Consider the following 12,685-nt stretch of genomic DNA (forward strand, 5'->3'; position numbering starts at 1 on the left):
CGCAGTCTTAAAAACAAAACAACCAGATACTGTCCACATAGTTATTAATTAAGCTATACGAACTAGAGCATATAACTAAAACAGCAAGTAACGGAATCAAGACAAAACACTAGCCAAATAGCGGACAATCTTCACAGGTTTTATTGTTCCTCTTGCACCAGATAGCAAAAGAGCAACACAAGGCAATTCAAGACATTTGTATAACAGAAGAGACTTGTCGTGAATTTTTGCTACTGTATGTTGTAAACTTACACGGAGGGTCAAAGCTTAATTGGTATATTAATTAAACCGTGGAAACCAGGTTGAATCTTGAATTGGATAAATCGTAGTCTCAGACAGACAGACAGGCAGACACAGTGCAGCAAACCAAAGAGAAACCAAATGATGTCCAAGTACAAACAACACAAGAAGCTGCTGTCTGGAGGGTCAGTAGTCAACATCGTCCCACTGGTAATGGAACGTTTTGGTACATATATATATATATATATATATATATATATATATATATATATATATATATATATATTTGTATATATTGCTTTGATTTAGATGTTGTGAGTTTTTAATCTGTCTTGTGGTGTGTATTTTCTATGTATCCCCTGCGAGGGAGCTGCAACTGTATCTGTTGCGAATGGAAATATACTAGTTAAAATGCAAAGCATTGTTGGGGCGAGCCTCAATAAGAACAGACAAGAAACACACAGTGATTTGTCATCGCGGAGAACATGCACATATAGGTATAGTGCTAACGTAGATTTCTTTGTAAAAGCGACGTGTTCTCTCATTTAGTTGCATTTTTGGCCGCAGTCGTCAAGCCATCTCTAGGAGCTCGAGTCTGTTTGCCCATTCTCGTGCGCAGCAACCTGGAGAGCCGTGGCTATTACACCTATATCTGCATTGTGACATCACAAACCATCATGTCAGTGATTGGCTCAAAATCAATGTCATTTCCGGTCGCACGTACTATCGGACCCATCTCAACACAGTACAGTATACATAAGGAGGGTCTTGCCAAGGCTCGCCCCAATTATTATTATTATTATTATTATTATTATTACACACACACACACACACACACACACACACACACACACACGTGCGCACACACAGACAGACAGACAGACAGACAGACACACACACACACACACACACACACACACACACAGACACACACACACACACACACACACACACACACACACACACACACACACACACACACACACAAATACATACATACATACACACTTACTGATACGTAATATATATATTATATTTGTTCCCAATTTGTGAACCCTCCTCAGCACACCTAATTAAGCTAGGGTACACCACTGATTTAGTTTTTCAATAAGCATTAGTCTAAGTGTATCACTGTAGTTTTTTGCAGAATTGTATAATAGTTTGATGTAAGAAATAAACAGAGAGACACAGACAGGCAGACAAACAAACTGATTTAGCCTGTAATAGTTCCAATTTATAAAAATATATTTCTTTAACAGACAAACAACAGACAGACAGACAGACACTAAATAAACCTTATGAAGAAAACAACTATATAGAAATTAATACATATTACGTATCTACTCTAAACATATTTATTGTTTGCACAGACAGAACCATTTAGAATGTAATAGTGTTGAAATTTTAAATATATGTATTGACAGACAGACAGACAGACAGACAGACAAACTGGCAAGCAGGCAAACAAGCAAATTCACATAACAAAAACTTACGAAATCACATTTTGTACCGGATTTGTTTCACTCAATTCACGATAATCTTATCGAAGATCAATCTTGCGAAATGTTTGATATTCCCAAACTAAGAATACAACGTTGCGTGATCTTGTGTCAAGCTACTTTGACATCATAAGACTTACCGAAGTATGAGTCAACATTCTAAAACTAAACGATGGTTTGTACGTTCACGTGCACAAGGAAAGTCAACCCTATATGCAGTATTGGAGTGGTAACGTGCGCTACGCACCGGTCTCTCTGTCCCTAGCCGCACGTTTCTTTTTTCAACGGGGACGAAACCGAACGTGAACACTCGCTGGATAGCTTAACGTTCTGTGCTTTAGGTAGCGGCAAAATACCTATGTTTGTGAGCCGGAAGAATTTCTAGCTACTGTTTTCATGCAATAGTGAGCAACTCTTTGTAGAACAAACCATCTAACTTTTTAGCTAGCAAGTTGTTTGGTCACTTCATACTTTCCAAGATAGACACACCACTATTACTGCTCGTGAATATCGCGGAAGATAAATCACCAGCTGAAATCAGCTGATCAGGGGGGACTTCTCTCCTCATTATGGGGGGGTAAAAGTGGATATCATATGATTTAATTGTAAATTGCTATATATGCTAAGCAAAAGACCATCAAAGAAGCAGACATGGGTTTGTGAATGGTGCAGAGCCTGCGAGGAAAAGCAGAAGACAAAATCAGTAACATCTAGGGAGGACCATAGCAGCATTCGCAGAAAACCTACAAAAACTTTAACTCTGCTTTACGTATGCTCAAGTCGTAATTCTAACCGTTAGTAAACTATGCACCAACCAGGTGCTGTGTTTACAGCCATCAGAGGGAAAAACGGCAACTGTGCAGTATAGCCCCACCCTTGATATTTGATCCTAATGCAGTTGTATAGTTGCATGGTGCCAAGAACAGCCGTCCACATACTTAAATTACAGTAGCAACAAAAGAAACCATGCGCAGGTAAATGCGGGACACAATCTCTTGCAGAATATACAGGTCATCTAACTAACAAGTGTGCAGAATTACCCTGGATTACACTCGTGAAAATGACGAAAATTGTGAACCACCCCATACTATAGTAATTGGTTATGACATTAATTAAATAGTAGCAGGAATGCAAAGTTTTAGAGCACATTTTCTACTTTGTTCCAAATGGTACCGGTTGGTCTTTCAAGTAGGCTGACTCCATGCAAAGTCCAGTATACACTACAGGGGCGGCAGAACCGGGGCACAAGAATTTCTCGATCGATCTCGTAGCAATGTGCGTAACCATTCAGTTATCTAACCACGTAAGAATTTCTTCCAATATTGCTGCTGCTCGAAGATACAGAAGGTTTAGAAAGATGTCTTTGGTGGATTTGCTCGTGGTAGAGTTCTTCCTACGGTTCATCCAGACCAGACCGTGATGGGTTTATAGTGCCTAAACGCTTCTGCCTAGTTGATCTGTCCTTGGCAGCTCAACTAGAGCCAGTTGCGCTCTGCTCAGTGTGCAAGAAAGGTCACTTGCGTTGAAGATGGGCATTGACAGAAACGGCTTTGTGGTTCCGCTTCTGTTTGAGTGCACCTACTGTCAAGTAAGAATGCTACCTATATTTACATTACTCCTAATGATAATGCACTAATTTGATGTCACAAAATTTGAGTAATGACTAATTCAATATTTGTGTATCATCTTAGTGATGATAGTGATGATGATGATAAATTTATAGGCTTTGCCACAACCAACGAGGTCATAGATGTGGCAGTTTCCACTGATGTGACGTGGCAAAAGAGAGGTCACCAAGCCTTTTTGGTATTCAGGCTGTGGTTTCAGCAGTGAGTGGCAAAGTTCTCAATTTTGAAATAGAGAGTCGATTTCGTAAGGATTGCCAGGCACACGGCTCATGGGACAGAGGGAGTGAGAGGTTCAGAATGTGGAAGGAGAGTCACACACCCACATTGCTCACTCAATTACAGAGGATCCTGAGACAGCATGGAGCAGCATGGGATTGTGCTTATGTGGGGTCGATCTTTGGAGTTACACAAGCTAAGGTACAGAACCTGGATAGGTGATAGTGATAGTTCTGCGTTTCGGTCTGTGACCTTTGCTAAACCGTATGGTGAAGATGTAACTATCACTAACAGTGACTGTATTTGGCACGTCCAGAAACACATGGGCACCCATCTTAGAAGGTTGTGGACTGAACATAAGGATCTGGTGATTCCACTTCCGTGTGGTGACTCGGTTAGAAAGGGTTTGAAAGGGCAGTACCGGCTAATGGCTGATTTGGTAAACAAGCTTCAAAATTATTATGGTATGGCCATCCGCAGTCAAATTGGTGATAAACCAGGAATGATTAGAGCAATCTTAGCGATATATTTCCACCACGCAAATAACCACTCATACTGCCCTTCTGGTGATGATAGCTGGTGTAAATTCAACAGAAAGGATCCTCAGTACAAACCAAAAGAAATCCAGGAAGAAGTGCTTGATTTGATGGAGCTAGTGTGTTTATGAGGATCTTTTGGAGAGGTTGCAAGGAGACACTCAAAATTCGAACGAGGCTCTCCACAACCTCATTTGGAAACACTGCCCAAAACACCTTTTTGCCTCTATGGAGATCGTCAAGATAGCCACCTCTCTATCAATTGTGCAGAGGAATGCCGGGAATGTAGGGCTTGTTCGAGTACTAAAGGCAATGGGAATCACCAACACTACTCTGTCTCGACGCCTTCTTGAGAAGCTTGATGTCAGGAAGGAAGCCAGCTTTTGAGGAAGTGTCAAACTGATACAAAAAGGAGGCGTCAAGGTTTGAGAGAAATGAAAAAGCGTGGAGATGCTTTGTGGGAGAAAGAAGGCTCCACCTATGAGGCTGGATAATTTGATTTGGAGGACACAGAATGGTTCTAGCAAAACTAGCCAAAAGAGGAAGAAGACAGTAAGAGTTGATAAGGAAGAGGAGAACCATTGTCGAAGCATCCTCAATGTGCAGCATGTGTGAGCTGTCTGCCATCTGCACCATCGTCTGAGAGTCATCTACCACCTGAGTTGTTCCCATGGTAGTTGAACAAGATGAAGACGTGATGACATAGACTGGTCACCATCAAAGGATTAGCACTCCGTTACATTATTCCTTGCCTTGGATCTTATTATATTTGTGCTATATGTGATAACCTCTGTCCCATCTGTGCGATCTAGAATGGTGCCGGGACATAACAAGATTGAAGTCTCTTAGATCCCAACTTGTTGTGCAGCTTTTTATTAAGCCTCTCTTTCAACTTGAAGTTATCAACAGGATGCAGTCAACAGACTTCAAGAACTTCTACCAACGTTTAGCAAACGGTTGCAAATGTTGTCAATTTGTCCAGCCTACAGATCATTTACAACAGTATACTTACACTTCGTTAATTCAGCAAGTGTTCCCAAATAATGATTATTCTATGATCTCGGTTATTATGGAAACTCAGGGAGTTTCAACGCTGGCATATTCGGAAATCAGACTTTGGAAATGTTGCAGTATAAATAACTGACTTGCCTCACACATCCCAATACACAAGATCATAGTCTCAATCAGTGACTAACCTGATTGTCTCAATATCAATTAAGTTAAGTGGCCCTAATATTTATTAACAGCCACACATGTACTCATAGAATGAGTACAGCACGATTAATTACCAGAAATAAATAGTCAATTATATCATATCTATTCTTACCAATGCAAACTATTTCCGGCTAATAAGCAATAGTCACACCAGTACATACATTTGACTTTTGTATAGTGTCACTCACACCCAGCTTCCAGCACTTAGCTTTTGTGGTAAATAAACATCAACCAAGTAACTTTGAGAAAAGGATGCGCTGAAACACTGAATCTCAGCTTTCTTGCCCCTCGCAACCATCACTTCAACCTATATGGTTATAATAGATACCAACTGACTATTCTAGAGTTAGAAATAAATTTCATGTGGCTTAGTTCTACCTCTTCTTTCCACATTGGTTCGGCTTTCATGAACGGCCTTTGTAGTAACAAAACAAGTCGTTGCTGGTCTCTTTGTGCCAGATCCATTAGGCAGTCATCAGGAATGGATAACCTTAGCAAAGAATGGTCAGACTCAGTGTTATTAGATACATGCAGTTACTAGTAGTTGAGATGTACATCCGATTTCAAGTGGAAAACGTAAAAGATTGAGTACGCTGTACAATCACGTGTCAATGCATAATACGTAGTATCCATCTTTTTTACTGGAAGTAACAATGATCATCATATTCATAGTGAAGACTTGAAGAATTAATTTTACTTCATTTTATACAAGTTTGCCCTACACTACAAAACGTATGGTACTGACTTGACACACAGCAGAGACTACATAGTTAGTATCCATCACACAACATACCCTAATGCTTCCAATGTTTTTTGAATGATATTCTTTTCGAAATTTACCCTAGAAAAGTTATAGGATATTACCATTTTTTTGACCTCACAAATTGCTGTATGTCCAGGCTTTGCCCCGTGTGTGTGTGTGTGTGTGTGTGTGTGTGTGTGTGTGTGTGTGTGTGTGTGTGTGTGTGTTTGTTTTTGTGTGTGTGATCTGGTAGAAAACTTTTGCCGCCATATTGTGCAAAATATTTGCATTGTTGAGAGATCACTAGATCTTGTCACTGCACAAAAACATAAGTAAATCGAAAAATGACTAATATCACACAGGTAGACCTGAAAAAATTTCAAAATTATTTTTGGAGCCTCAAAAGACTTGAAAGACATTAGAAGCAGTAGGGTAATCCACAAACATGGTTCATACCTTGCTAAGTCACTTGGCAAGACTCCGATCCATTTGAGACACGGACAAGTTAGGTCATGTGAATTATATGCAAGAGACTAAGAACAGACAGCACAGCATCAACTATTCAATTGAATCTATATTTACATGTACAGAACTTGAAACATCAACGTGGCTTAATACAATAAGATGAGATTCATACACGAAAAACTCTAAATACTGGTAAACATTTTTGTTTACATCTACTAAAAGCAATAAGAAGCAATATGGCATCGCTACAGAGATCTCACTCTGATGCATAATTATGAGACAATACAGTTAGAAAATAAGATCGTCAACACACAAGACAGTAAGTCCACTTCAAGACTAAGTAAGTCCACTTCAAGACTATACACGTATGTAGCTTCCTTACCATTGATCCAAACTTGAAAACTGTTAATATCTCAATACCTGAAATATACCATAAATACCAATAACTACCCACCATAACACACACACACACACACACACACACACACACACACACACACACACACACACACACACACACACACACACGTGCATGTCTCAATACCGTAAGGGTCACAATCCACAAGACCGAGAATCGGTATCTCTAGCAATGTCCACAGTATGTGGATGACTCTCCTGGTGCTTACATCTGGGAAACCCTTACCCTCCAAAGACTGACAGTAAGCAAACAGTTTGTGTATTCTAGAGTCTAACGTTTGCTTACTGTGATTATAATGCAAGGACCAAACTTCTCACAGAATTTATCATCAAGGAGGCGCTGAAATGTTGCCTCCTTTTCAATCACAAGAACAAATCTTGCTGACGATGAAATTACTAATGCAAAACAGAGATTTTAGACAGCAGTGTCTTATGTACTCTAATTTATCAGTTAGACAAAGACCTACTTGTGACGTCGTGTATGTCGTTTGGCACTGTTGTTCCCTGAAACAGAGAAGAGTATACAGAGAACACACTCAGTATCCAGAACCCGCACGACGTTAACTTGTTACAACATGCTAACAGTTAATGGTCTGTGTGTGCTTGCACATCTGTATGTGTGAATGCAGACAACCACAACATGAACGAGTCTCTCCACTTGGATACGACAACCTCAGCTGTCTTCACAAAGCCAACCAAGAACCAAAAATTTAGGCAGTAAATATTGTTACTGACAATAGGCTAGAAAGTCCAGCCAATTCCTCTCCCTTACATGGTGGAAGACTTTCAAAACATGTTTTGCATTATAGGAGAAAGAGACTTGCTGGACCCTCAAGCCTACACTGACATCTTACTTGAAATGTATTTAAATATCAGGATCTAGCCGATATGATCCAGGGAAACAGTTTAGAATGTGTACAGTAACTTTACTATTTTCAGTCAAATCGTTAGTCAACAGCATGTACTTACACATAACAAGAAGTGACAGAAAGTAACAAAATGCAATTTGGGTCCAGTTGCTGTAATGAACAATAAGATCCATGCATGTCAGAAGTTACTTAGTAGTTTTAGTACAAGACACAGTGTCTTGGCATATGTTAGAAACTACTCGTGACCAACTGAAAGTGGCAACGTAAGCATAAATCAGTGTGTGTGTGTGTGTGTGTGTGTGTGTGTGTGTGTGTGTGTGTGTGTGTGTGTGTGTGTGTGTGTGTGTGTGTGTGTGTGTGTGTGTGTGTGTGTACGCGCCTGCACACATGCATGTGCAGGTGTGCACAAACTATTCTGTATGTAACACTAATTACGTATAAAGCATAATTTTCACAACCATTGATGAGCTTTCTCGACAGTCTGTAACAATGTCCTGATGTGAAAACAGCAAATCACCAAATAACATGCCTGTAATAGACAACAATGTTCATTAATACACTGTGGAAGTATTTGCAAAATTAATGCATAAAAGTCAAGTCACCCATTAACAAAACTATTATTATATGCTTGTTGATGTTGTTATGATTGCTCTGTGTGTGTGTGTGTGTGTGTGTGTGTGTGTGTGTGTGTGTGTGTGTGTGTGTGTGTGTGTGTGTGTGTGTGTGTGTGTGTGTGTGTGTGTGTGTGTGTGTGTGTGTGTGTGTGTGTGTGTGTGTGTGTGTGTGTGTGTGTGTGTGACATCTGTCAGGCAGTTTGCAGAGAGTCTGCACAACCAGCACAAATACACACACACACACACACACACACACACACACACACACACACACACACACACACACACACACACACACACACACACACACACACACACACACACACACACTGTAGATATGCCAATTCTCCACCCTGTCTCAACACACTGTGCCATAATAAAGTACAATTGGTACCCCACACAACAGCCTCACATTAGTATGTACAGCATACCTTTATTGTCAGACATCTAGAATAGAAATGATGTGATGATATCATATTATGTGTCACAATTTTACATAAACACTACTGTGTGAGTACATCTCTCTGTTACACAAACCATATACATTCAGTCACTTTCTAGACAAACCCTTCCCTTTCTATATCAACAGTAAGCATGCATGTACTGTATACCAAAACTCCAACCGAGTCTAACCAATTATGGTCATTGCTGTAGCAAAAACTTCGTGAAAACATACTCACAAAAAGTGGCAACAATCCACTCACTGTATTATTGTCTGACACTGCCACATAGTTGAGACAGAAGATATAAGGTATGGTCACTGCTCGTTCTCATTAAGTTTGGCAGAGATTCAAGTTACTCACACAGCTGACAATTTTTGTCTCACCACATGCAAGCATCGTCGAGGAACTTCAAACTTGACTGCGATGTCATCCAGCAGACAATTAAGAGTAACTTGTTTATCAAACAACTCGACATTGTTATAATACAAATCTCTAAAAAACAGCCAGGAATTGTAATGAAACAATCGCATTACTATCTCATACAAAAGAATTTTATTTTTTAGAGTGTATCACCTTTTTGTTGCATATGAATTGGTAATAAGGAGCTCATGGATTTTCTCGAGAACAACGGTGAGTTGTGCTACACAGAAACACAAACACAAAGCTCTTCGTTAAATTAATAAAGAACACAAAATATTTGTATTTAGTCTGAATGGGTGTATTAGTGTATTTCTGTTAACCAATTAAGAATGCATCAAGTAGCTATGCTGTACAGCCTGTATATCCTCAGATACTGTACTGTATGTATTATGGCTGAGTGACAGCATCATGTTTCATTGTTGCTTTCAAGTCACATACCAGTCTGTAACTGAAGATGTTTCTAAGATGTCTATAAATCCATGTCGATTCTTGTGCAGCATAAGAACAATGCAATGCATCATGAAGCTTCTCCACTAGACCATGCAACATCTGAATCTCATTTGCTGTGTGATGCTACATGCATGTCTACATTACAACTCATTCTAAAATATACCAGAAAAATTCCTTTATATGTTTCGTATTCATGTTGCTCTTGCACTGTTGCTATCAATATTTCTTTCCTATTTTTTTAAATTAAATTTTTATAACCCACCTACTGTAAGTGGACAAGTTGGGTAAGCTTTCAACTCGCTTTGAAAACCCATTGAGCTATGTGTGAGATGACTGACTCTTGTTGTGTAGTAGTCATTGAATGACTTTGATGATGTACAAAACCAAATCAATTGCAAGTACATGTAGCTAGACATAGTCTACATCCATTCTAGTGTTTAGAGTTTACAGCTCAATCTTCCAATAATCTTCTTGACATCACGGATGAACCAGAGTTCATCACAACTAAAAGCAAGGCTTGTAGTTATACCAATAGCAAACATGAGATTTCTTTCCTAGGTGTCACTCTGTTGTCTTTCTGTCTGACATAACAAGCAACTGTCTCAATGTTTACAAGCCTATGCAGGTGTGTGTTGCCTTAATTCAAGCATGTTTAGATGACATTCTATTCAGGCAGCTAGAGTAGGTTCTTCTGCAGCTTTCTCCTATACAAGAAAACAGCGAACACACACACACACACACACACACACACACACACACACACACACACACACACACACACACACACACACACACACACACACAAACCCAATGACACTGTAATAAGTTTCCCAGGTACTGGAGTGCACATGCTCAAATGTTCAGATTTGAAGGACAACGGTTTGTTGTATTACCTTCTCTAGTTTTAGTTGTATTACCGCCTCTCTCATTGAGTAACACAGTTAGTTGATCAGCACACACACATACAAAATTATAAAACTATACAGGAAATAATGTATCACAAAATGTTATATTCGCATTGCTGTGGTGAGTAAAGAAAGTGTAGGCATCTGGTTACAGTATCTTACGGTAATACCTACAACATCATTACATGTACTACTGTAGTAAAGAAAACATTAAACATGTATGTTGATAGGAATGGCTATAGGAATTAAAGACCAAAAAGCACAGACAGAGGGAACGTCTTACGTACATCAATAATGACGCCATGCATGACTACTGCACATGGAGCATGGAAATGCAGTAAAGCAATGCATAAAGCACACTCGTCATGGCGTCTTTATTGATGAGCATAATCAAGCCGTTCTCTCTTTGTTTATGCGCTCTTTGGTCTTTCCTATGGTCATTTCTACCTACAACATCATTACACGTGTTACATACAAAATAACTGCCTTCTCAACCATGTCTCCATTACAACCACTTGCCACAGTTAGCCTGTTTCAGAAAAGTTATAATTAACACATTCGAGCTTCAACTGCATAATTATAACCAATAAAACTAAACTGCATGTTAAATGTGGCTGATTTGCCTGCATTTGAACTGTTCAAGTAAACTAAAAAATGCTAATATGAGTTGTCGTCTAACACTTATGTACCTTGCTTTGTGTCAGTGCGTTTCCGAGTATGATGGCATCGAGTTGAAGAATACAGCAGTTCAAAGCCCACACCAGAAGTAAACCTACACAACAGTAAACTTTACAACATCATATGCTGCATGATACACACAAGCACGTACGCACACAAAGACACACACACACGCACGCGTGCGCGAGCAAGGACAGAATTACAGAGGTACTTGAAGTAAGTTGTCTACAATAAATGCATTCGACTGACAAGACTGCACGACAACACATTTTCTATGGACTGAAGATAAATAAATAAATAACTGAAACGTTTAGAAATCTGCTGTACCTCACACAACCTGCTGAACACCTGCCAGGAACATCAAGATCAGAGCCGCCTTCCAACACACTCTGAATGAACCGTAAAATGAGATTTTCAATCAAGTGAATAACTTCTTCACTGAAACAAACAAATAATCTTAAGTTAATCCTAAAAATACTCTAAGACTATCAGTGATGTTGTTATGGGGAGCCATCGAGGAGCCACAGACTCCAAAACTTCTGAGTGTGGTGGCTTTTCTGATAGTACAAGCTCTTTTTGTCATTAATTTTGAAATTGATGCTACATGACTTGCATGAGCAGCTCAACAGAATACATCAGAAATGGATAAGAGATGCAAAACCTCCTTACAACAAAACGTATATACTAGTACTTAAGAGTTGGCACACAAAAGGTAGGTAGTCTGCGTATATGCTATACTATATGCGTATAACCTACTAAACTTCTAGCACCTTTCTACGTAGTCAGTCTAAATTGAGTTTGATATGAAATGGCAGTCTGGCTCCCCAGCCATGGAAAGCTGGCGAAGTCACTGCGATAACATACAAACTGTTCTACTCATAGTTCAACACAGCATATACTATGTACAGAAATTAGTTTTAGATTCTATTTTTGAATGCGTTTTATTCTGCTTCCGGTTTGTCTAGCCCGCGGAAAACGGGCACCGCCCTCAAATTCTGACCGCGGATGCATATGAGGAGGGAAGAGAACGGACGCGCCAGACTTTTATTACACACCAGAATAAAAAGACAAACTGACTACTATATCTAACCGTGTTTTCTTTCTAACTACTATACAATCTCCTGACTCAATAGAGAGCCTTTTCTGTATTTTCCACAGTCGAGAGTCCTGCAGTAAGACGCGCTTCAGCTCGTTCAGTTTGATCCAGAACTGCGGTGCAGGAGGATCCGAAAGTAAGCCTTGAGACAAACACAGCTGAGAAGACATTCACGGACACTAAAAGTTGAACAGAAACAAACTCAGTCAACCTTGACTTACCCGCCTGTCACACACATCCGGGATAACACAT

At 39.6% G+C, this 12,685-nt stretch overlaps 1 protein-coding gene across 2 annotated transcripts; it reads right to left on the reverse strand.

Moving 5' to 3' along the window:
• Nucleotides 1–5,410: 5,410 nt before the first annotated feature.
• On the reverse strand, nucleotides 5,411–12,631 carry LOC134183514 (meiotic recombination protein SPO11-like). Of its 2 annotated transcripts, none has more exons than XM_062651074.1 (14): nucleotides 12,428–12,631; nucleotides 11,665–11,775; nucleotides 11,349–11,431; nucleotides 9,458–9,524; nucleotides 9,268–9,376; nucleotides 8,873–8,888; nucleotides 8,286–8,356; nucleotides 7,426–7,462; nucleotides 7,245–7,354; nucleotides 7,086–7,179; nucleotides 6,924–6,961; nucleotides 6,533–6,609; nucleotides 5,713–5,824; nucleotides 5,411–5,641 (listed from the first exon to the last, which is right to left on the reverse strand). In XM_062651074.1, the coding sequence occupies exons 1-14, from the start codon at nucleotides 12,601–12,603 to the stop codon at nucleotides 5,519–5,521; spliced, it is 1,224 nt and encodes a 407-aa protein (XP_062507058.1). In that variant the 5' UTR covers nucleotides 12,604–12,631; the 3' UTR covers nucleotides 5,411–5,518. The 2 variants fall into 2 exon arrangements, with proteins under 2 accessions (XP_062507058.1, XP_062507056.1); XM_062651072.1 differs by having other exon boundaries at nucleotides 7,086–7,185.
• Between the last annotated feature and the right edge of the window lie 54 nt (nucleotides 12,632–12,685).

The sequence above is a fragment of the Corticium candelabrum genome, chromosome 8 (assembly GCF_963422355.1).
Source record: "Corticium candelabrum chromosome 8, ooCorCand1.1, whole genome shotgun sequence".
In the NCBI taxonomy this organism is placed as follows: domain Eukaryota; kingdom Metazoa; phylum Porifera; class Homoscleromorpha; order Homosclerophorida; family Plakinidae; genus Corticium; species Corticium candelabrum.